The sequence below is a fragment of the Trachemys scripta genome, chromosome 8 (genome assembly GCF_013100865.1).
Source record: "Trachemys scripta elegans isolate TJP31775 chromosome 8, CAS_Tse_1.0, whole genome shotgun sequence".
Taxonomy (NCBI): domain Eukaryota; kingdom Metazoa; phylum Chordata; order Testudines; family Emydidae; genus Trachemys; species Trachemys scripta.
In genome coordinates, this window is record NC_048305.1 from 79,162,944 (window position 1) to 79,189,643 (window position 26,700).

The window sequence follows — 26,700 nt, forward strand, 5'->3', positions numbered from 1 at the left end:
GAGTGCTTCTAGCCAGCCACTCCTGAATTGTATTGCAGAGTGACACCAGTGAATTCCCAGTCCCAGACTTGTCCCCAGAAATGTACATCTTGTACTGGCCAGCTCTTTCCTTCTGTACTGTACAAGCTTATAGAAAGTCCATCATTTCATAAATAGAAAATGATATGCACAAACACTGCTATCTCAAATTAAGTTTCTCAAACACTTCAATCCAGACATCTATGGTTTAGATAAAACAAGTTTATTAACTACAGAAAGACAGATTTTAAGTTATTACAAATAATGAGGCAGAAAAGTCAGAATTGGTTACAAAGAAATAAAAGGTAAATGCAAACCAATACCTAACTTAAACTAAATGAATTTAAAGCAAAAGATTTCTCTCACCATATAGTTACAGCAGTCTGGCTGGATTCCTTCAGACAGGACCACTCCCCCAATTCAATGATGCTTCTTTTGTCTTTCAACTGTTGTTGATGCCGTGAGGGGAGAGAGGTGATTTAGGGCCTCTGTTCCTCATTTTTATATCTTTTCCTCCTCTTTGAGAATCACCTTCATCTGGGGTTCAGGTGAAGCCATTCTGTTTACATGGGAACCCCCAGCTGTGCCATTACCAAGATGTACAGTTCTTACTCCCGCCCTTCTTCATGCCAGCCACTTACCCCGTTGATAGTCCTTTTGATTGTGTTGAAACCTGGCTGAGGCTTCAGTTTGCCTTTTGTCTCCGAGGAACTGGTCTAGGCTGCTTTCCCAGACTTGGAATATCCCTTAGTAACATCATACATAGAATCTTATGACTTTACATACAATGTTGCCACATATATTTTACCAGAACAATAATGCTCAGCGAATTATGAGTTTTCAGATGATACCTCACAAAGCATAGTTTGTACAAGATTTATCATAGTTTTGTAAAAGTGGTGAATAAAAAGGAAAACAGTGTGTCACATGGACAGTTATGGAATAATTAACCCATGGAAAAGTTCCTCTCTAGCCCCTCCCTTATAAAATAATTTCACCCCATCTAATGTAACTATGGATGTTTTCATTACCCATAGAATGGATGATCCTTTACCATTTCTGCAGTGTCACATCATACAGCATGATGTTGCAAGTTGGGCTTGCAGGAAATAGGAAAGATGAGTGAAAAGCCATTTTTAGAACAGCTTTTCCTCCTTGGTGCCACATGCAGTTGCTTCTATCATATGCTGCGATAGGTGGCATTCCTGCTCATTTGGCATGTATTGTCTTCTCTTCTACTATTTTGCTTTTGTTCTTTTGTTAATAGTTTGGAGTTGGAAGGCTGCACGTGTGATTGGTGATTATATCAGGAAGAAAGTGTTTTCCATATGCTCATTTGTGGATACTGTATGGGCCTGATCCTGATAACAGGTAAACACCTGCATAACTCTCCTCCCATGAGTAGAGTCGTGCACGTACGTAAGCATTTGCAGGCTCAGGGCCAAGAGAGGTATATATTTTTGTTTCCTACTCACTGTACATAACTGAAAGGATGTGAAAGGGATGTATACAAATGACAGATTACAGATCTATCAAATGTTTTTTACAAAATCTCACATTCCTGATAGCTAAGCAACTGGATAACAAAAATAGAAAGACATCGTTTTTGCTACTTTTTGTTAATAAGCACAGAATACCTAAAGTTGCAAAAATCTTGCAAGATTAGAATTAAATTATACTCTAGATTGTCATTTATACTCGTGTCTTACGCTACTGAGTACATGCTTTTAAACTCAGTAATTTGTCTATGTACATGTACTGTAACACAGCATAAAGTCATTGAAAGCAGAACAGAAATACACATAAATGCACATCTATTTTAAAGTCAATTCACTTAATTTTCAACTGTATTACAAAATTAAGTCTTCGCTTATATATTTTAAAAATCACAAACAGAACAAATTAGGATAGATTCCTACTGAGCTTTCATCTTAAAATTAGTTCTATTACATTCTGATCTCATCGAATCCCCTTCTATTTTTCTTGTGTAAAATGCAAACAGTTATACTTACAGCTATTAACAGAGCTGCTACACACCCAGCTACTATTAACACTATTGTTAAAACACTAATACCTTCATTGATAGCATCATCATTAGATGCACCATCAGGCGAGGATTCCTTTGGAGTAAAAAACAGAGCTACTTGTGCTATAGTAGACACCTCTGAGGTCAGGGAGGCATTATCAACCGCACGTATTGCAAAGTAGATTATGGTGTCATTTTCTATGGTGAAATTTTCTGGTTTAAACTGAAATGATTCTTTGGTGCCAGCAGGGTTAGGTACCAGACTAGAGGTATTCACAGAAGTAGCATTCTCAAAGGTGTTTCTTAGGTCCAGAAGACTTTCACTCATTTTTATTATGTATCTTTCCGCTGGAAAAAGAGATGTATTCAGGTAAGAGTGTGTTAGTATGCCTATTATACTATCTGTAAATGCAAGGACAGCACAAGGATTTGTAGAACAGTTTTGTATCTTTATTAGATACTCCTGTGGGGAATTCTGCACCAAACAATTAAAAATTGTGCACACACTATCTGAAAATTCTGCAAAATTGTGCATATTTTATTTATCAAAATAACACAATATAATCATGCCAATTTCAATTATTTTGGCAATTTATTTTAAAATGTCTGTCAGCAAGACAGACCAAAAAAGAAAGATACTGGTATTGTTTTTGTGACAAATAGATTCCTTACTAGACATATTAATACAGAACTTTGTGTAATTCATTTAAATTACAACACAGAACTGTATTTCCTGCACCTGTCAGAAGCAGTGGAAAAGCTTGGGGAATCAGGGGCAACGGAGGAGCTGAGGGAGAGGGAAGGAGCCTAGAAGTGAACGTGGAGGGGGGTGGGTAGGAGAAGGTTTTTTTTGGATGGGAATGAGATTACTAGGGAGTTGGGAAACCTCCCCCATGCAGACCCTGGCTGACCCCAAGCCTCTCCCATTCAGCCAGGCTCATCTGCTCCTGTTCCTGCACCCCTCCCATCCCCAGGGGTCTCCGCAGCCCCCTTGCCCCCTCCCCAGTCCCAACGCTGTCACCACACTAGCTCCTCCGCCCATGCCCCAGTCTGTCCCCCCCCACTAGCCATTCTGAACCCGTGTCTTATCCCCACTCTGTCCTAACCTGGATCCATGGGCAAGGTGCGGTGATGAACCTTTATTCCTGGGGGAATTCTGCAGCACTGGGCATAGAATTGTGTATTTTCCTGCATAAAGTACATTTTGCCTAAGAACTGCTGCAGTTCTTCCTTGTGCCCACCAGAGGGTACTGTGGTTCCTGAACAGCCAGCATGAATCGGGCAGGCTGTTTTGGCAACACAGCGGCCTCTGGTGGACATAAGGTGGAACTGAAGCACTCCTTAGGCAAAATGTTTTTTATGTGGGAAAATACAAAAATATGTGAGACAGAGGAATTCTGTGCATTCGCAGATGCACAGAATTGCCCCAGGAGTAATCCTTCCAACTGAGGTTATTCTTCCATTGCTGGCTACTCTAGCTATAAGGCTGTTTTGAGCCAGATGAGAAGTGCAAAGTAGCCACGTATCAGAACCTAGGCTAGTGCTTTGGGGATTTAATGAAGTTGTTGGTTTGTTCCCTGATGAGCTGGTTGCCAAAAGCTGTAGGCATATGTAAAAATTTTAATCTGAAGCTGCTGTCTGTGTGACTGTAGGTTGCCTCTCTTAACCTCTCTGTGGCTTGTGCTGATGTGGTGACTGTAACATAACAGAGTCACGGGACCTGGTTACAACATACTTAAAATGTGTATTATAGAGGAGATCTGGCTGTGTCCCCATAAATGGACTAAAGCCTTGGATGGTCCATGGTGTAACTGGGCCCCCTGACTTATGTATAGTTCCAGTGTAGACAGGGGCTAAACTGGGGAATTGTCACTGGTGAGTGTGTTTTTGATTTAATTTGTTTGCCTTTGTAAACTAGTATTGGCTGATTGTATAAAAGTTTTGCATTTCTGCTGTAAAAGTCTCAGGGTTTGGGAATATTACATTTTTCTCATACATTTTTTGAAGGACTAAGGGGGACTAACGTTAATATCATATTGACCAGGTAATTTATTGGTTACACTGAGGCCTGGTTTACACTAGGAAATTTAAGAGAGAAAATCTAGTGGAGGTCAGGCCATAGTGATGGTGAAATTTTGCAGATGGTATAAGAGCAGGATTTTATAATTGTACTATGAGAATTAATGTATGATTTGATTTCATACTGCCAGCCACCCTTTTTGAATAGCAGAAAGGAATGACCCTCTGGGGCTATGGAATTCTGTTTCCCATATGCATTACAAATTGGGCCCTTTTTAGTTCTTTGTTTTAAGGTTTAGGTAGTAAGAGTCAGGATCCTCTATTGTGTCTATGTTAAGTAGAATAGAGGAATGTTGAAGGCCTGGGCCTCAATGTGAATTGTTTTGGTTATAAAACTTAGCAAGGTTTAATTTATAATGTCTTTTTTGCTCGATATAAAATACTGCTATTTGTATTCTCAAAGGTCTCTGTAAAAGACTGTTTGTGTGAATGAGGAATGCATGCATCAGGAAAAGGTAAGGTGTGAAGGCCATTGTTAAACAGATAGTCAAGAAAGGTGGAGCAAAGACACTTATCGAGACTTATTGACGCCAAAGAACCATCAACGCGCATCCATGATTGAGGAAGGGCAGATTGACGACTGTGAGGTGGAGACTGGCACCCCTAAGGACAATTGATTAAATCGAAACCAGGACAGGATGACCCTCTTGGAGGTGTATTGGAATGTTTACATCAAATATAACACCAATTAAGGAGTAACAGATCATAAACTGACACAGCAAAATCCATTGACTTCAACAGAGAAAAAAGACTATAAAAACAGGGTGCTTTGCCATGGGACTTTGGGTTCGTCTTGCCACTACTCCAGGAGCATCAGATCGCAACCGAGAGAGCCCGGCTCCCCTCTGTGACCAATCTAGCTGGCCACTAGATTGATCCAGGCTCTGGACTGGTAACTATAAACATTGACTGGCAGGATTGTGTGCATGGTGTATGTGTTTGTGTGTGTGTGAAAAGCATATGCTAACTACTGTATAGTCAATAAATGCGGCGTGTTGCCTTCTCCCCTATAAAAGATTTCATGTGCTTTGTTTAAGCATAACAAAGGGAAAGATATAACTCTTGTCCTCTGCTTGGCAGGCTCATCATATGTAATTTCAAATAACTGACAATACTTCATCATTTCCAGCTGACTAAAACAAAACTTCCAACTTACCTTGTCCCACATCAAAGTCATTCCCGGGAGCTGTCCAAGACAAGTGAATTTTATCTTCTTCATACTGAGCCTCAAGATCAACAATTTTACAGGGTGGGAACTCATCAGTAGTTCCTCCTGAAGGCACATTGTTCACTACAAAAGAACCTCCTAATGCAACTCTGTTGAAACTTCCTAGCTTGCTTGAATTTCATCCTCACTAACTTCAGGTCTTGGTGCATTCATTTTGATGTCACCTGCCCCAAAAGAAAAAAAAATGCTCATGCTATTTGAACATTACAAAACTCATAACACACTTTCTTTTTATCTAGCATTCCTTCTTGTTTAATCTACCAGTACTTTTTTCTTTGGCTTATTCAGACATAGTGCAAAAATTAGTGTGGCTCAGACAGAAAACGAAGTGAACTTCAGGATCATGTATCCTTGCACAAAACTAAGGGAGACCCCAAAAGCAAACCAGATTTCAGGGGCAGCTGAAAGTAGCAACAGTGCCTATTATCAGGTAGGGTGATTAAGGTATTGAGCAGGTGTCAGTGGGAAGTGGTTGTAATAAGGTAGCTTCCACCCATCTCTTCCTAGGCATTACAGGCAGCAGCAGAATTACAACCTCGGAGGCATTTGCTTACTTTTCTGGGTTTAAGTTGGACACATTTTTATGTAGACTTTTTAAATTCAGTATATTCTAAGTCTAGAAATACAGAAAATTCTGTCTGTGTACGGATGTGCAAGAAAGAGAATATATGAAATGCAAAAACTAGCATCAATCCACCATTAAGGTTGAGAAATCAGGCAGTCAAAAGTCAAGACATTCCAAAACCTAAGTTTTCTACCACCATATTTTTTATAGTCATGTTGCACAATTTGTCTGGGTCTTTTTGGTAATGGCAAAATAACATTAAGGTTTATATTTAAAAAGGAAAAGAGGAATAGGAAATACTATGTTGTGCAATGTAGCCAAGTGAACAGTGAGGTACAAATCTTAACTGTTGGAACTTCCTGAGGTTTTTGGTGCCTTACAGCTCAAGCTTAGAGAGTGGTCCTTACTCAGTAGAGCTGCCACTCTATGTACCTAGAATCAGATTAAATGACAAAAAGTCAGTTACTATTTTCCCCCAAACCAAGTTCCAGCTACAGGGCCAAGAGTTCAAATATTCTCTTCAAAATACGTCCCCTGTACAATCCCACCGATGGCCATAGTGTTATATAGATGTAAGTGAGCGTGGCATTTGGGCTGCAGATTATGGAGACAATGCACAAACCAGAAAGAACACAACCTGATATTTAGAACCTGAGTCTGCAGGGCTGGGAGTTAGAACAGCTGTGTTGCTAACCTCTAACTAGCACAAACTTGTTCTGGAGGAATTGAGACACAAGTGTAGAATTTGATTATGCTAATTTTACAAAGACACTTCAGAATAAAGCTATATTTTAACGATGAATTAATTGTATTTTTTGCACTTAATTTCCCTGGGGATTTTACGTCAAAATAGAAATGCAAAAATAAGGGAAAGAGGAAAAAATATACGAAGTCACAACACACTCGTAACAGACTCATTGAAAAAGTACCATTAACTGATTGCTAAGGCTTAAGCAGTACAATCTTAATAGCAGCATTCATACCTTTGCTTTCTAGAACTGAGAAACTGTAGCACAAACATGCCTAATGGAAAGAGTCCTGAACAATGTGTCGAGAAAACTCAAAAGAAGAACAAAAAAATGTGGATGCATTAAACTGATAACTTTAAACTTTCATAACTTTGAAACTGATTCCCTGAAACCTCATTTTTAAGTCTCAGTGAAACATACAAATTTATACCCAGTGCTCATATATAGCAAAAATACTGTGGTTCCAGCCACTGCTTTCTAAAAGTATAAACAATAGTGGAAAAGATACACGTAACAAACGTTAAGATTTAAAAGCTTTTTGTGACACTAAATGATCTCCCATTCACCCATATTTTTACACACACAGAGTATTTTCTATTTCATGAATGTTCCTTACCATTTTCTATGTAGCCTGGAACATACAAGGCTCGGCTCTGCCTGTGGCCAAGTCTGACAGTCTGATTTCTCCCCAGGATATGCACTTTTAAGTTGTATCTACCATTTCCCTTGAAAGTTATAAAGTACTTTGAATAGATTCCATCATTCTTGGTAATATCAGCACCTAGACAAACAAATAGTAATAATTAACCATCCAAACAAGGTACCTTTGTTAAGCAAGGGCATTTTGTGCTGTTCAGTTCAGAAACACATAGGGCCTACTCCTTCTTCTATTGAAATCAAGAAGAGCTTTGATACAGACTTAGGTGAAAACAGGATCGGTCCCATTGTGGGGACATGAGCTCATTACATATTACAATGTAGCATTAAAACATGTTATTGTATATTTACTGTTGTTTCCAATAGTAACCAATAGGCCAGTAGTTCTCAACGGTTTCTTAGTAGTTCTCCATAGTGGTCTGATCTGTGGAGCCCTTCTTGGTTTGAGATTAAAGCAATTCTGGAATGTGGGGAGGAGAGAGTCTACAGTTTGCATGACATGGTTCAGATAATGGAGAAGTTGGAGAACAACAGAACTGTGCATTTGAATCACATCACCTCTGTAGGCACAGTAGATTGGAAAAGGAGAATAATAATCTATGTAATTCATACTTTCAAAGGAGATATTTTTAACATAGCTATACTGCCTACATAGCATGTGACAAGCTATAGAAAGAGACTCTCGCTCTCCTGTTCTGCCACCTGCAGGGCAGACCAGTATGTAAAATATACATAAGTTCAAACAGTGAATAGGGTTGAATCAGACCCACAAGGCAATAGACTCCCTTCTGTCCCTGTGCTGGCTATTTGCATCAGGGGTAACAGCACAGGAGAGGGAGAATGCTCTGCACGACTATGACACTCCCTTCTTCTTGGGCGCAGTTTTTCTCTCTCCTCCTTCCTAACACACCCAACCGTGTAAGTGTACCAGCATGTCATGGCACACATGCTGCACCAGTTTAGACTCAGTGCAGATTATTCTCATCCTGAAGCAGTGGGGGAGACCAGAGTTACCATCTCCCTCCACTTCCTGCCCCTTGATCTGTGCTCATGGCATAAGCATGACTGAACCCTTAGTGATAAGATTGGAAGCAGCGTGCAGAGACATTCTAAAAGACATACCACAAAATGGGTAGACAAAAATGTAAGAAAAGTAATTATCAGATTACCGGAACCATAATCAAGGAGCTTGAGCTGAACTGCAGATCCAGTCTGTGGTTCAACAGTGGCCATCACGGTTGCACCAAGAACAGGCAAAAATCATTGACTAACTTCTGCATAAATCACCATTGGATTAGGGAAGTTGTTTGTATCCTTGTTCATGTGGGCTTTCACAGTCACTGGAGGCACAGCCAAAGATGCTGGTCGAGACGTTACTATCATTGATATGACTTGAGATTCTGTGTGGTTATTTTGAATTGTATAAAACCACATCCCCATCTGCAAAAAAAATATATGAAATATAAAAATATAATAGAAGACTTCATTAGTTTAAGGGCAGCTTTGTGTTTCCCTTAGTTAATTATTATCTTAATTCAGGGGAGATTTTCCAAGGCACAAAGGGCAGTTAGGGTATTGCTAGAGGACCACAGCTAAAGTAATTTGGGTACCTTACTTGTGATTCTTCGTGCTCTCAAATATTTGGTTTCTTTTAAATTTAACCTTATATCTGAATTTGCTCAGTTTTAGTGGTGGATGTTTGAGAATTATCACATTCTTGAAAGGATTGGAACCTGTATATTATAGATATATACTCTCAACCTTAACTTCCCCCGAATTCGATGTTTTGTCTGGCAGTCTTGTATACTTGGGATGTGTATAGAGCATAATAAAAAATTAGGAAGAGCACAAACAACAGTTAGATACCCAACTTCCATTGCAAGTCAGTGGAGTTACACCAATGATAAAATTGGTTCATTAGGAATATGTGTTTATAACTTCTAAAAAAGAGAACCTGCATTTTAGTCTATAAAAATGTTAACATGTTTAGATAATAAAACAAAGTTTAGTCTTTACCTCTGCAGTGCCTGCTATATTCAGTCGAGCTGTTTGGAGGTTTAGATCACTAACTGTGAAGTTTGACGTTCTATATTCTTTTTCTTTGGGGTCCCTCAGTAAAATGTCTGGTGGAGATGTGCTTCGATTCCATGTAACTACAAAGAAGGTGTCCTTTCCCACAGTGCTATCTACAGTTACTGTACCATCCATCCACTGCTTGACTGCGACACTCTGAGCTGTACTTTCAAGCTATTAGACAAATAAAATATGTTTTATGGCTAGTTAGCAGATAAACACTTAAAATACCAGTAATTTCAGAGTGGTTCATTTTCCTCTTAAAGGGGAGAACAAATCAATATTTTATTTATTCAGAGGGCATCTTGACTGGCTGGTGGACAACTAGCCCACTGCTGGAAGAAGGGACAGAGGAGCATTAATGCTGGCACCACCCTGAGCCAGGTCTCTGCTGTTCTGTGCAGAGCTCAGAGTTGTGCAAAGGAGGCAGAAGCCTCCTGCCACTGTGTCTCCACTCCTGGGGAACTAGCCAGAGGGCGAGGGCCACATGGACTAGCCATTGAAGGGAGTGGAATGATGAAGCCCTGAGCAAATTTTCTGTAATACCCATTTGCAGAGTACAATTGCTTAAGAATGTGAAAATATAGTAACCAAGGGTCTCTTGCCACTGGTCTTTGTGGTCTATCCACCTAGCTATTAAATGACATCTGTGCAGGAGATTAATGCTAAATTTCCTCTCCATCTGTCAGCCTGTTTCCAGAGAGACAGCGCAATGAGAGAGCCACACAACCACAGGTACGGACAACAGAAAATCAATGAGAGACACAGATAGAAATGATAAAACACAGCAAGAAGAGAAACAAGATTTCCTTTGCCATCATTGGTATTGCATATGTGGGCTAGCAGAATTTACCGAAAAGCTACCAATATAAGTTTTATAGTGCTCACTTCTGTTTATGGATTAGAAAAACTACAATTAGAAAAGTACCTTTTACTAAAATAACTTTCTGTTTAGAATAAAAATGGGAAACTAGATTCTGAAACACTATTTCAAAGAGCATCTGGATGGACATTTGAGAGTCAGGTGTTCAGATATCATTAATGATTTCTTTTTGTAGCAGCTAGTCCAGGAACCCACAAAGGGAGATGCGTGTCTTTAATTAGTCCTACGTGGTTCTCAGGATCAGGGCCGGCTCCAGGGTTTTTGCCGCCCGAAGCAACTCCCCCCCCCCCCCGCCCCCGAAAAAAAGCCACGATCGTGATCTGCGGCACTTCAGCAGCAATTCAGCAGGAAGTCCTTCACTCCGAGCGGGAGTGAGGGACCTTCCGCTGAATTGCTGCCGAATAGCTGGACGTGCCGCACCTCTCTGGAGTGGCCGCCCCAAGCACCTGCTTGCTAAGCTGGTGCCTGGAGCCGGCCCTGCTCAGGATCTGTTCAAGAGGTGAATATAGCTGAACCGCCTGGCAATAGCACCAATGCTGTAATTAAATATAACATTCTTGTAGGGGGGAAATACCAAAGATACCCACCACAGCAGCATTTTGAAAATGGGAACTAAACAAAAATGGGGAGGTTAAATGGAAATTAAAAGGAACAGTCAGAGGAGTGAAATACCTTCAAATTGCATGCAAACTTATAAAAAACACTAAGATAGAGGCTCAAAAGATGTTTATACCTCAAATTTTAAAAATGGTGTTAGTTTTTGTCTCTCTTGCTAGCTGCTCGTCAAACTCTTTTTTGGCCTTCCTAATTATACTTCTCCACTTGATTTGCAAGAGTTTGTTCTGTTCTATTTTCCTCAGTAGGATTTGCCTTCCAATTTTTAAAACATGTCTTTTTGTTTCTAACCACATCTGTTTCCTCTGCTGTTTAGTCATAATGGCACTGTTTTGGTCCTCTTCCTGTTTTGTTTGAGTACATCAGAAGCAGGAAGCCTGTCAAACAATCAGTGAGGCCATTGGATGATCAAAGTGCTAAAGGAGCATTCAAGGAAAACAAGACTTTTGTGGAGAAGATAAATGAATTATTTGCATCAATCTTCACTGCAGAGGATGTGAGGGAGGTTCCCACACCTGAGCAATGCTTTTTAGGTGACAAATTTGAGGAACTGTCCCAGACTGAGGTGCCAGTGTAGGAGTTTTTGGAACAAATAGATAAATTAAAGAGTAATAAGTCACCAGGACCAGATGGTATTCACTCAAGAGTTCTTAAGGAACTCAAATATAAAATTGCAGAACTACTAACTGTGGTATGTAACCTATTGCTTAAATCAGCCTCTGTACCATATGACTAAGGAATAGCTAATGCAATGCTGCTTTTTAATAAAGCTTCAGAGGCGATCCTGGCAATTACAGGGCACTAAGTCTAGCTCCAGTACCAGGCAAATTGGTTGAAACTAGTAAAGAACAGAATTATCGGACTAATAGATGAATGTGATATGTTGGGCAAGAATCAATATGGCTTCTGTAAAGGGGAATCATGTCTCACCAATCTACTGTATTAATATTCTTTGAGGGGGTCACCAAATGTGGACAAGAGCGATCCAGTGCCCATACTGTATGAGGACTTTCAGAAAGCCTTAGACAAGGTCCCTCACCAAAGGCTCTTAAGCAAAGTAAGCAGTCATGCGATAAGAAGGAAGGTCCTCTCCTGGATCAGAAATTGGTTAAAAGACAGGAAACAAGGAGTAGGAATAAATAGTCAGTTTTCAGATTGGAGAGAGGTAAATAGCAGGGTTCCCCAGGGATCTGTACTGGAATAGTGCTGTTCAACTTATTCATAAGTGATCTGGAAAAGGGGCAAAACAGGGAGGTGGCAAAGTTTGCAGATGATACAAAATAGTTGACAGCAAAAGTTATAAAGCTGACTGCAAAGAGTTACAAGGGGATCTCACAAAATTGAGTGATTGGGCAACAAAATGACAGATAAAATTTAGTGTTGAGAAATGCAAAGTAATGCACATTGTAAAATATAACCCCAACTATACATACAAAATGATGGGGTCTAAATTAGCTGTTACCACTCAAAAACGAGATCTTGGAATCATTGTGAGTAGTTCTCTGAAAACATCCACTCAATGTGCAGCAGCAGTCAAAAAAGATAACGGAATGTTAGGAACCACTAGGAAAGGGATAGATAATAAGAAAGTAAATATCATAGTGCTGCTATATAAATCCATGATATGCCCACACCTTGAATACTGTGTGAAGTTCTGGTAGCCCCATCTCAAAAAAAGAGATATTAGAATTGGAAAAAGTACAGAGAAGGGCAAAAAAAATGATTAAGTGTATGGAACAGTTTCCATATGAGAAGAGAATAAAAAGACTTTGACTGTTCAATTTAGAAAAGAAATGACTAAGGGGAGATATGATAGAGGTATATAAAATCATGAATGTTGTGGAGAAAGTGAATAAGGAAGTGTTAGTTACCCCTTCACATAAAACAAGAACCAGAGGTCACTCAATTAAATGAATAATTAGCAGGTTTAATACAATCATAAGGAAATACTTCTTCACACAACATACAGTCAACCTGTGGAACTCGTTGCCAGGGGATGTTGCGAAGACCAAAATATAACTGGGATCTAGAAAGAATTAGATAAATTCATGGAGGATAGGTCCATCAATGGCTACTCGCCAAGACAGTCAGGGATGCAACCTCATACTCTGAGTGTCCCTAAACCTCTGACTGCCAGAAGCTGGGACTGGAGGACAGGTGATGGGCCAGTCGATAAATTACCCTGTTCTGTTCATTCCCTCTGAAGCACCTGGCACCCGCCAAGACAGGTTACTGGGCTAGATGGACCATTGGTCTGACCCAGTATGGACATTCTTAAGTTCTTGTCAAGACCAGTATACAACTGCAGAGAAGCTAAGTAGTCCATGACCAAACCTATATTAGTTGCTGTGCATGATTCAGATAAAGTGCAAAACTGGGTCCGTAGCAGAGATTTAACAAAGTGAGGGATGAGTTGTTAAGTTACAGATAGCACAACCCAAGAGCTCTTGTAGAAATAGGAGAAGGGGATAACTCGGTACTACTAGCCTCAATTATTTTGAAGAAATCATCACTGAGTTGAAATAGATCATGAGAAGTGTCAGGAAAACTGGGAATCAAAATGTTATCTATTGTGTAGAAGAGAAGCAGTTGAGATAGATTCCTAATTATTGATAACGTTAGTATAGTAACAAGATCACTTATTTACAGCGTTCTACACAGGAGTGACCACACATACTATGGTATTTCTGCCTACCTCTAGCTATATAAGTCCCTTTGCATTAGCTAATTATGAGAAATTTTAATTTTCTTTGTTTCATTATCTGTTTCATTTTATTATTAATATAAAAGACCACAAAATTTTTTTTAAAAATTCCCACTGCTATTTCCAAATATCAGTTTATATTTTAAAATAAGTCACTGGCAGTGCAATAGTTAAGATTACAGACTACTAAAATTACTCTTAATTGACCAGTTACTGATTATTAATGTGAAAAAAAAAATTTAAACTCAGACCTGAGTAGACTGTTCAGAAATATTTCCACTTCCTGATGAAATTCCACTGAATGCATCAATTAGGCCATTGGAATCAACTGTATCTGTGGCATAAAACTTTAAGCCTCCTGAAATGTGATTGTTAAAATACTCAGAATAGTCATTTACTGTAAAAAAGTAGGTTTTTGTTATCTGCCTTATGCTAGTTTGGTTGTTGCTATAGAGCACAGTGTTAATTTGCTAAATTAAATGTTGGTCCCTTATTATCCTTTATTCATGGGGCAGTGCAGGGAGGAACCGCTGGGTGGTGGGGAATCAATTAATACAAACACCCAGAGCGTTCCTGCAGAAAGCAAGTCTGACCTGGGAAATGATCCCATCTGTTCACATTTTAACTCCACCTAACTTGGTCTGACTAAGAATTGTCGCCTGTAGCACTTCATCAAGTACAGTGCTCACTCATTGGCTGTTCTTGGTAAGTCTGGACTCTGAGCCATGGACCTGTAAAGTGCAATTTCACTCTGAAAAACACCTCTGTCAAAATGACATGGTGGCATTCCAAGATTATTGTTTCTCGGTGACTCAGATCAAATCTACTAAGTTTACAAATACAATGTTTGTGCCTCTTTTTATTTGTGCTGAGCACCCATAATGCCAATGGGAACTTCTGGTGCGCAGTGTCTTTGGAAATCTGGCCATTTATTTCAAACAAAGAGCCCTGCCCGCTGAGACTGGGCTCTGAAAGACCAGCTGGGTTCTTTCTGGCTCACACATCAACCACTTAACACTAAAGATTCTGTGATCAGAACTTAGTGAACTATTCTGTTATAATCAGAAGTGAAAGTAAGCCTGTCTGGTCCGGTCCGGCCGTGCCGGCCTGGACTGGCTTCTCCGGCAGTGATTTAAAGGGCCCAGGACTCCAGCTGCTAAATATTGAAAGGCCCTGCCTTTTCTGGTTGAGGCCACGCCCCCACTCAGGAGTCCAGTGTATCAGTAAGCAGGGCCGGCTCCAGGCACCAGCTTGGCAAGCTGGTGCATGGGGCGGCCCCTCCGGAGAGGGGCGGCAGGTCCAGCTATTCAGCGGCAATTCGGCGGATGGTCCCTCACTCCCACTCGGAGCGAAAGACCTTACACCGAATTGCCCTCCGCAGATCGCGATCGCAATCACTGCTTTTTTTTTTTTTGGCTGCTTGGGGCAGCCAAATCCCTGGAGCCAGCCCTGCCGGTAAGTCCTTTAAGTTACTTTCACCCCTGGTTATAATACACAAACCAGAACAGAATTCAGGTTGTTCTCTCATAGCCATGTTGGCTGTACAATGCTAACAGAGTAAAAAAGCAGTACAATCTTATTTAAGTCCCTAAAGCAAGCAGATGTGACTCTGAATACACAAAAGGAGCATCTCAGTTGACTAAGAAGGTGCCATTTATACATAGTCACTATTCAGAGTAAAGCTACAGTCTAAATCAACACATGGAATTCCCATGGTAGTTGCTCTGTACTGCAGCATCACCCAGCACCCATCTGGCTTTCCTTCAAATGGCTGAAGTTCAAAGGAACAGTGTAGCTCCAACGCAAAGCAGAGCTGACTGAGCCTCCCAGTTGCAAGTATAGAGACTGTGGTTGTTGACTCCTCAGCTAGATCCCTCCAGCTGTGACTGTTTGTGAGTTGGTCATTATTTAACTACTTAGGACATTAATAGGTTTGCATATCACTGCTATGTAAACATCAGAAATAAAACGTTAATGATTTAAACACTGAGCTTATCTTTTTGTTTAGAGGAACATCCGCCAGTAATATAATTATCAAACCTTGCTATTAAGTAGGGTGTTATCAGGATACAGATTTTTTAAAGCAACAATAGATAAAAAATGAATAATTGCTCCCAATATTATTGTGTTTATTCAGCTGAAAATAAATATTCTGTATATACGACTGGAATTAGTTGACTTTATTTTTTTTCCCTATTACAAGCTGTAAACCACTCTAGTTTTACATTTCATGCTTCAGGTGTGCATGCCAAAAATAGGATTAGAAACTTACTTACCTGTCATGTCTGAAAATTGTTCTAGTTCTGGAGCAGCACTTGGCCCCAAGGCAATGGTGTGAATGATCGATCCACTGTCTTCCACCTCCTTAAGGCAAATGCTCATATCTGAATCCTCTCCATCTGTCAGCAATACAATTTCAGAACCATCGAGATTAGAGTATTTTTGTTTAATCACCTGAATTGAGAAGAAAATTTCAGGTATTAGCAATAGGACTTTATCGTAAATGTTAGCTGCTCTAACACAGGCAGTGTCTACATCAAGAGAAATTCTTAAAGTGGAAGTGTAAGGCAAAATCTTTTCCTTACAGGTGTGAATTGTGCTGGTGTAGGAGGCTGTGTCATGTGGCAAGAGTTGAACTGAAGGTGTCTGAATTACATTGCCTGCACAGGGCAGGATGGTTCAGGGGAGAGGTGTCTAGCACACTCCTTACAGCATTCCAAGTAGTAGTAATGCGTGTGTCTGCCAGCCCCCACTCCAGATCCTGCTGCCAATGACAGCATATGCACAGGGCATGTGGAAGCCTGTCCATGCCCATTCTGGAAAGTGACTTGAGAAATTATGGAGCATGAAGGTGCCATTTTACATAACAACTTATCAGAATAAAACCATGCTTAAACCAATGTTAAAATAAACAAAATTTGGATTTTCTATATTAGAAGTTATATGATTTTGATCGTCTGCACAATGCCTTGAGATTCCAGCAAAACATTCTTGTAAGATTTTCTCAAAGCAATCTTAATTTTTTTGCTAGTATAAACATAGCAGGGCCTTGTTAATTTCTTAGGCCCTGAACCTGCTCCCATTGAACTAACTTGATAGAGCTTCCTAAGTCTCTCACTATAAAGCACATTTTCCAAACATGTAATTGTTCTTGTAGCTGTCTTTCTGAATCCCTTCCCGTTTCCCTAACATCCTCTCTGAAATGTGGACACCAGAACCAGAGACAGTATTTCAGTAATAGTCTCAGTACTGCTGTACACAGAGGTGATATCACCTCCTTACTCCTACTCACTATTCTCCTCCTAGTTCCATTTCATTATCACTGCATTCCAGGATACATTCCCCCTAAGTTCTCCTTCACCTCAAATCCTTTGCGTACTCCTTTGCAGATTTTAGTTCCTCCATCAACTGATGTAGGCAGGTATGTGATAAGATCATGGCGTACAGTCTCAGTGACTATTTGTTGTAGATTAATTTTAATTTGTGCTGTAGATTGGAATGTGACAATTCCAACCCAGGAATTCATTTCGATAATCTGTAGCAGGAATATCTCCGCAGCTTGATACAGACGTTTAATGCGGTTATTCTGCAGGTGAAGAAAGGGACGTACTTAGAACTATCAAGGCTTTTCAAGAGTGATAGCAAAAAGCAAGAATACAGCAATTACTAATGTTGTTCAGTTCGTACTGATAAATGGGAATGTACCTGCCATAGAGTAGATGAGAGATTTCAGGGGAAAATATGGAAAATTAGACAAATACCCAATATCTGGGTAACCCAAACTACCTTACACATCATCCCCAGGCACATCCTTTCCAGACCAGTGGAGATGTGTACTTTGTTCTGTTATAATGGAAGGGTATCTGCATATTGAAACATCCAGGAGATACATAACTGTGTCAACCAAACAGCATTCTAATAATGTGGTGATATTCCTCACAAATAAGGTTTTCTCTTTCACATAATTTGTTTAGGTAAAATGGCTGCAGCCTCAGAGAACAGCATTCAACCTACCTATGCTTTAGGATAGTCCCTCTATTTCACAGGTTCCTGGCACTTTGAAAGTTAGTAATTGCAGTGAAAGGGTTTATTTTAAATGTAAATATTTGAACAGATTGCTGAAAACCAGCTGAGAAAGTTTACCCCTAGAAGCTTTCCTTTCTCTATAAAACTAGCTGTCATTATTCTTGATCTAGTTAAGATCTTGATCTAGTCTCCTATATTAAGATTAAGGGATGGGCTGATTTATATCTTTTATTTCTGGAAATCTAGTACTTGTTTGCCTTTCAATAGCTTTGGGTTGAATTGGATGCTAATGACAGTAAAATGCTCATAGTACTAGTCCACATAAGCTTTTCTAATTTGAAATCTCTCCAGAAAAAGGAATGCCAGCTGTATCAAAACATTTGGTTTTGAGATGGGGATGGATAATTATTAGAGAACACCACATTCACTTTCAATTGTGATCTAGAATTTGAAGTATTATCTCTAGAGAGAAAAGGTTGGCGCAGTTACATCCTGTGCCAGTCTCAGTCCCTAGTTGGGTGATTTCATAGCATGTGTCATGCATGACAGACATTTATCACATCATAACTTCACTAGATAATTTGGGGAAATTGTCAATCTTTGCTGAAGATCAGCCCCAGGAATGGATTTGTATGGTGTGGCATGGCAGGAATAAATTGTGTTGGCAGAGCAGTATAGGGGAAGCTTACACAGGGTATAACTGCCCTGTACCTGCTTTCAGACAGTGTTTAGTACTTTACTTTCAAGAGCTCTGAATTCCATTCTGCTCAACTGTAGCTCATCGCAAAATGCACCACTTATTTGAGATCCATATCTTTCTTTGTCACAAAGAAAATGAAATTATGATTTGATATTGAGAAATACTCAATTACAAAACTGAAAGCCTATAAAATATTATATAGTAACCTGTAGGCCACAGAAATACGTCATATACCATTTTAAGCATCTTCCTGTACATTTTCACTGAATTCATTTTTGTGGGTTTGTGTCAAATATTTTAAGAGACACTGACAACCTGTTTAAGCCCCATAAATTATCTTTCTGAGAAAGAAGATGGATACCATACACCATCCTTTACAAATTCCATACCATAAGCCTAAGATCAAAACTTCATCATTTGGCTCCTCAGTGGAGTTGTTTTGATTGTTGAACTGAAGACCTAAACTATTTGTATTTTAAAGAAAGCTATAGTAAAACACTTATTTTGAGTGACTATATTTGATATGATAGAAAAAAGCATTCTTGGAATGTTTTAGAGAGGTTTTAATATTTTTATATTGGGACTACTTTTTATCCCCCACCTGTAAAGCCAGCTGCCTTTGCTATCATTATTCAACCCATAGAGGGCTCATAAAGACTTCTAAAAATTACATACTTTTTTTCCAGACATTAAGATGCCATAATTTTAAAGCGAGATATCTGGGGCCTCTCCAGGGCACAAAAGGATGTTGTGCCTCCCACAGGGAAGCTGAGGATCTTCTCTTCCCAGAAATATACTGGTGGGAAGGTCCTATTTCTAGCCCTGAAGGTCTGTGAGATATCAAACTTGAAAGTTGTAACATATTTGAGAACAGACATTGTCACTAGCTCAGGACTGAATGTTTGAAATAAATAAATTAGGGATAAGGAAATACTGTATATTAGGGAAAGAATGCAACAGTAGTTCATATAAAATAGCTCTTGGAAGCTGGGTAGATGTTTGGCATGTAAGCATAAAACCTGGGGAGATGGATTTATGGTCAGAAGGCATGTAAAGCTTGAAAAGGAACAGGATAAATTGCAAAAAATGTGGCAAACTTATAAGATGACTCTGACTTCTATGTGATATTTATACATATGAACACATCTTATTCAGGGAGGTTACATTGGATTTACTTTAAGAATGGTAAATTTGAGGCCCTAAAGAGATTGAGAGTCTCTTTAAAGGCTCATATCACCTATAGCAGCCTCTGCAAGATGAGAATTGTGCTAAATTTAAACAAAAGAAAGCTTCACCCTGGTTAATCCAGCATCACTTTATGACAACCCAAATTCTTGATTCATTAGGATAAATGATTATGAGGAAAAGTATTTCTTTTTATTTTGCTATGCTAGTGACATATATTTATTTTTAAAATAATTTGAGATAGTCACATACGAAAAATATCATGAAACTTGCATCTATGATATATTTTCTGTTTTGGGGAAGTACAGTGGTTCTGACATTCTGGATCTGAAACTAAAAAGAGGAGCAGAAGATATATTTTGTAAAGAAAAAGAAACCAAGTCTGGCATATCATTTTTAGGAATGTGATGAGTTTCCTTTTAGCAATCCCTAAATAGGTATAATGGGAGAAATAGTGGCCTCAATTTTTTCTTTAACAATAAAGGATGATTACGGAAATATTGACTAAAGAAAATACGGTAATATATATACAGCACATTGTTTTATAACTGCCTAACTGTTTCTAAGCAGAACTTATATGTTTATTCTTACCCAAGCCATGCTCCCAGAAACATCAAGTACTAGACAGACTACTCTGTCTTTGGTCTGCAGCAATGAGAAGGCCGTCTCAAATGGAGGACTTGTGCTATTTATTGGAGAGGTGTTACTGAAGTCCGTAGAGTTCATAATTACTTCCCAGGTGCTTTCGTAGTTGCACATTTTGTTCTGCAGATTTGTAGCCTTTTCATTATGAGTACTTTGATCACAGAACTCAACCACCTAAAAAAAGCCAATTGGAAGAGAAGAATGATTACTGAAAAACAAGTGAACACGTGTAGTAGCAAATCCCAGTCTACTATTTTTCCATTGCTCACGACAATCACAAATACAGAAATTCTTTGCCTGCTCTAAAGGCTATAGAGAATAAAATCCTTCTATGTCCTGGACCTTGGAAGAAGTAATCAGAGAAGAGTGTTCCCAAAGAATCTGTCTCAGGTGTTACACAGGTATGTCCACACTGCAATTGGCGGTATGACTGGCGCTCAGGCGGGCGTACACATGCTATCTTTAATCCAGCTCATTTTTCTATTGATAGAAGTAAAGATGTGGCAGCATGGGCTGTACAAACCCACCCAGAACCCTGGATATATACTCCACATTGCTAGCCTGCACCAGTGTCCATGCCACCATGTCTTCGCTGCTATTTTTAGCCTCGCTAGCTAGATTAAAGCTAGCACCAATATGCATTCCTGAACTTCTGTCATGCCTCTGAGTGCAGTGTAGACATACCTGTATTTAATCAGTGTTGTAAGGATGCCCTGGCAATGCAGACATCATCAGTAAAGTTCACAGTTATGTAGTTACTATGGAGTCTCAGTGCGTTGACACATAAGGCTCAAACTCACCTGGGACACTACACACTCTGCCAGGGGAAAATCATGCAGAAGGAGAAAAAGTTTTCAAAACAAAAACCCTCTGATCTTCCTGGCTGACAGGAATACTTTAAAAGAGGATGACCAGCTCGCTGTGTCTGTCCCCCCCTTGCTATTCCCCGCAGGGCAGAATTTAGCCCATAGAATATTTTCAAAGCTCCAGAAGTAAGGTGCAGAGTGTCTCTAGCAAGTTGCTGAGCACACTCAATATCCATACATGTTAGTGGGAGCTTAGCACATCACAGGATTAGACTGTCACAAAGGAATAAACCTTCTCAGTGTTGTAACAGAAAATGCCCCAGCTGGGTAACTTTGTTATCTGACCCAAACGGGAGCAAAAAAGTTTCCACAATGTCAGGATATTTCCATACACCTGTAATGGTACAGATAGGCCCCACGCTGGCAATGAAAGGGTTAATGCGAACCTATGGACCCAGTTGGCCCCACCACACTACACCAACAGCAAATGTCAGGCATGCAGAGAGGAGGTAAAAGGAAACTTAGCTAAACTCAGGGCTGCCCAGGAAGAAGAGCAGAACTCCGCTTCTCCAGAGAGAAGCCTGGTTGCAGATCAGAGTTTGAGCTAGCTTGCTGGCCTGACAAGCTCCTGTTAGAAGGGACAATCAGCTCCTGGGGGGATCAGCCGAAGCAAGAACTGTTTGCAGACAATCCTTGAATAGAAAGGCTGGGTCCCACATAAGTTTCATTGGACAACTCTGTTTTGAGTTGTGTTTTTTGTTGTTGTTTTGTTGTTCCTGATTCCTTTGGAAGGGGTAGGACTCAAATGAGCCTTGACTAGAGGGCAAAAGCAATACTACTTTGTACCTCGTAGACATAGCAACATATTATCAGAGACCTGTAGATAGATGAATCATACCCTGAACGGCCATAAGGGGGCACTACAGAGGCAGCCCATGCAGAACAAACTGGTGGGAGACTGCAGGCACAGATCTAGCACCAGGGGAAGGGAAGAGGTCAGGACATTTTTTAAAAAACATCAACACTCTCGGAAGAGACTCCGCAGCAATATGCATGTGGAGCAACTACTGAAATCAATGGCGGAACAGAACACCCACCAACACCAGCAGCAACAGTGGCTCCGACAGCAACTGGCCACTCAGGAGCAGCAACTGATTTGAAACTTAGCTGCTCAGAAGCAACAGCAACAAAGGCTGGTGCAACAGGGTGTGACCTCACTGCAGCCTCTCACAGTGGCCAGGCTTCCACCATCGGTCTGGTGGACACAGACCTGGCCTTGGCCCTGGTACCAGTCATATTCATGAAGATGGGGCCTGAAGATGATCCAGTGACTTTTCTTGAAAATTTTCAATGGGTGGCAGTGACACTGAGCAGTCTTACCAGTCACCTACTTGACCAGGACAGAACCACAGGCTGCCTATTGTGGGCTACCCCCAGTGACAGCATGGGATTATGCATCCGTTAGCAAAGTCTGTGGCAAGGTGGCCATTTTAAACTCATTGGATATCTCCGGGGGCCTGGTCCTGCATGGTGCCACAGAAATTACAGGACTTGTGCTGGTGGCGCGGGGTGGGTGTGGGAGCTCGTGGGGCAGGGGACCGATAAGAAGGTCCGGAGGACCTGGGGTAAGGGGCAGGTAGTGAGTGTGGGAGCTCGTGGGGCAGGGGACCGATAACAAGGTCCGGAGGACCTGGGGTGAGGGGCAAGTGGTGAGCACCCTCCTGCAGGATCTGCTCAAGGAAAAACTGAGAGGCGGGCGATAAGGCTGCCCGCACCTCCTGGAGTACACGCTGGGAAGTATGAGGGGTGGAGAGCCCCTTGTGCTGGCCAAGTGCCAGGGGATCCATCCAATCCCCCAGGTCATAGTCCAAAAGGTTTCCAATTCTGGTCATTCCTGCCAGGACCAACCTCTGGTGTACCAAGTGGGACTCCGCCACCTGCAAACCATGTTGGGGATTGTGTAGCAGGGCCTCTGTGAGGAGATCTGCCGGTGGCCACCACAGACCTGGTCACCAAAACCAGCTTTCAGGTCTGGAGGAGATCCCGGTAGAAGTCTTGTGGAAGACCCATCGGAGATAAAAGAGCTGCCAGTCATATTGGAGCCCTCAGATGTGGTGAAGGAGGCATGCGCCAACATGCGCCATGCTGAACTACCTGCACCATAAAGGAGTCTCTGCAGGCCCTGGAGGCAGAGGAGATGAACCTGACTGGAAAAGCAGAACAGGCTCTGTGCTTCCTCCTACAGGGGAAGACTCAACCCCCCACTAGAGACACAGAGCAGTCCTGGCCAAAAGAACTCTAGAGCTAACCTCTGGAGCCAGGCCAGGATATCCCAGGCCGGGCTCAGGATGTTGAGCCGGTGCCAGAGCCTGGACAGTAGATGCTGGTTGAGCACCAGTGCCCTCCCCGACAGGGAAAGGCACTGGAGGAGTCCTGTCCACCTCCTCAGCTGCTCAGCCACCCTGTCCTTCAAATCTTGCTAGTTCTCCAGTGGAGAGGGATGGGTGGCAGCAAGGTAAATGCCCAGATAGAGCAGCGGCCCCACGCTCCACCGAATGACCTGAAGCAGGGATGGGAGGGAACTCTCTACCATCTGTCCCCGGCCACCAGGCCAGAGCTCTTGACCCAGTTGACTGCAGTGGAGGAGGCCAATCTGCGACTGGTCACCCAGGTCCTGGACCACGAGGAGTATGTCATCAGCATACGCTGACAGGACCACACGCAACTCTGGATCATGGAGCAACCACCCTGTTAACTTCCTACAGAAGAGACACAGGAAGGGCTCAATGGCCAGAGTGTTCAGCTGGCCTGACAGTGGACATCCTTGACACACCGTTCGCCCAAAATTGACACGTTCGGTCAGAGTCCAGTTGAGCCTGACCAAGCACTCCACGGAGGCATACAGGACCTGGAGAAAACCCACAAACTGGGGCCTGACGCCGAATGCCCGCAGAGTGCCCTGGAGATAACCATGTTCCACTCTGTCAAACACCTTCTCCTGGTCAAGGGACAGGAGAGGGAATGACAGACCATCCCTACACCCGCGCTCGAGGATGTCCCGGACCAGATAAAGATTGGATGGCCCGGTGTAGGTCTGGTCGGATGGACCACATCCGTCAGCACGGACCCCAGCCACAGCAAGATGGCCTTCACTGTGACCTTGTAGTCCATGCTGTGGAGCGAGACAGGAGGCCAATTCCAAAGGTCACGGAGGTCCCCCTTCTTTGGTAGCAAGGTGAGTACAGCTTGCCTGCACAACAGGAGAGGCACCACACTTCCTAAGGACTCAGCCCAGGTGATGGCAAGGTCCGGATTGAGGATGTCCCAGAACACGTGGTAGAACTCCACGGTCAGCCCGTCCATACCCAGAGATTTATTAGTGGGCATCTGATGGAGGGCTTCTGAGAACTCGGTCAGAGTGAAAGGCAGCTCCAGCTAGTCCTGATCATCTGAGCTGACCGTCAGGACTCCATCCCAGAGCACCCTGCAGGCATCGGTGTGGGTTGGACCAGGGAGAAGAGTCTGGAATAGAAGATCTTGGCCCTCACGTGCATCTCCACCGGATCCGTGAAGGGGTGCCATCCTCTGCCAAAAGGCAGGTGACATGCTTCTTAGCCCCCTTCTTTTTCTCCAGGGCATAGAAGAAGTGGGAGCCACAATCCATCTCCCAAAGGAAATGAATGCAGGATCCAACAGAGACACCTTGAGCCCAATGGTCTTTGAGGACCCAGGGGAACCAACAGCTGAGCCAGTGCTTTGTACACTTAAACACCAATTAATTCCCCCCCCAGGGTGGACCTGACAAGGCCTAATTAGTGGATTAGAATGGGCTGGGGGAGGACTAATGAGCAAATTGGCCTATTAACACAGGAGATAGAAAAAGGCACAGAAAGGCAATGCAGGGGAGAGAAAGGCAGACTAGCAGAGCCAAAACCAGGAAGGATCTCTGAGTAGAGAGATCCCTTCCCTCTCCTCTCCTCAGAGAACTGAGGAGAAACTGAAACTGTAAATAATTATGCTGCATGGATCAGTAAGGGGGTAGGAAGAACAAATGCAAATAAACTACACTGGGGTGTTTGACAACTTAAGGCCCCTAAGCTGGGGAAGACCTATCTGTAGCTCAGTTGAACCTTCTGTTAGGTGGAGTTAGCAGGAACAAGGGCCAGGTTCAATATCTGAGGTAGGGAGCAGCTGAGGAGTGCATAGTCAGGTTCCAAGGCAGAGTCAGTACAAGGGTGAGAGTTCAAGTCACATTTTGGGGTCCAAGTCAGAAGGTAAAGTCCCAATCAAGCTGAGATCGGAGCAGGGAGACGTCATGGCAGCTACAAAGAAACCATGCTGTTCCCTGGACACTTCCTGGAATGCCCCTTAGATGTATATAGGGTGGGGAGCCAATCACGAATCATGGGGCTGCTGTCTGTCAGACCCATGAAGGTGGGACTTCTCATGGTCTGTGTCCACAGCAGGTGATGGACAGTGGCTGGCAGGATACTGCTACCAGTTTGTACCAGGATTCTCATCTATTGTGCCCTTTCTCAACAATCTGCTCAAGAACAGCAGCCTGAGAAAGATCCGTTGGACGGAAACCTGTGAGAAGGTCTTTAGCCACAAATGGCTCACCTCTGTAGGGAGCCCATTTTATACAGCCTGGACTTCACCGAGAAATTCCTCCTCCACACTGATGCTTCTGAAGCTGGATGGGGGCTGTCTTCTCTCAAGCTATATGCATCCGAAGAAGTGGGCTGTAGTCCACGAAAGCTTATGCTCTAATAAATTTGTTAGTCTCTAAGGTGCCACAAGTACTCCTGTTCTTCTTTTTGCGGATACAGACTAACACGGCTGCTACTCTGAATTCTCCCAAGTGGTTGATAGTGAGGAACATCCCATTCTGAGTTACAAATTGTTCCCAAGAGAGGCCTACTCCATTATAGAAAAAGAGGACTTAGCTGTGAAAAGGGCCATGGAGGCACTCCAATATTACCTTCTTGGCAATTAATTCACCCTGGTCATGGACCATGCACCTCTATGATGATTCCATGCCATGAAGAACATCAACCCGCAACTCATGGTGATACTGCTCTCTCCAGACCTTCTCCATCTGTGTCTGGCATAAGACTGGGTTGCTCACTGAAATGCAGACTCAGTAGAGGGGAGCTGCAGGGCAAAGCAGTGCCCTAAGTAAGATCCTTTATGGGTGCATGGGTGGGTGGGTGATGAGGCAAATAGACCTGGCAATGAAAAGGTTAATGAAAGCCAGTGGATCCACCTCACTATACTTCAGCAAATGTTGGGCATGGTGAGGGAAGACTGGAAATGTTGCTCAGAAAGCAGAGGGAAAGTTTTTTGGGCAGAGTGATGGCTTGAAAGAGGCTTGGAACTGTGAACAAAGAAAATACCTCCTGTTTGATTCCTGCTGTCTTCAGAGTAACAGGACTTCGTGTATATTCTTTGTAAACTAACAAGATTGCATCAAAGAAATACTTTACTCCATATCAGGTTCTCTTAATGGAAACAACCCACAAGACCCCGAATATCTGATTAGGTCAAAAAGCAGTAACAATACTTACAGAAGAGAGGCTTTGCATGTACATTATAGATGCTCGGACATTTTGTGGTTTTTCTGCTACAAATTTACATCCAGCTTCATACAGCTTTGTCTGTTGATCATATTCACATTCTCTTGTCATGCAGCTGTTTCCTGTGCAGCTTTGGACTATATGTTTACCAGTGATAGCAGCCGA

The 26,700-nt window shown here is 42.0% G+C and overlaps 2 protein-coding genes across 2 annotated transcripts in view; both read right to left on the reverse strand.

Moving 5' to 3' along the window:
* LOC117882100 (calcium-activated chloride channel regulator 1-like) overlaps window positions 1–26,700 on the reverse strand; it is a 141,397-nt gene that overhangs the window by 72,396 nt on the left and 42,301 nt on the right. The gene's annotated exons all lie outside the window — the stretch shown is intronic.
* On the reverse strand, window positions 255–26,700 carry LOC117881741 (calcium-activated chloride channel regulator 1-like). Its single transcript, XM_034779372.1, is given in 11 exon segments — window positions 255–2,392; window positions 5,280–5,466; window positions 5,469–5,515; window positions 7,282–7,446; window positions 8,492–8,762; window positions 9,339–9,569; window positions 13,849–13,955; window positions 15,874–16,051; window positions 16,959–17,183; window positions 20,100–20,327; window positions 26,527–26,700. Coding segments are annotated over 11 exon segments (2,187 nt in total). The 5' UTR covers window positions 26,647–26,700; the 3' UTR covers window positions 255–1,964.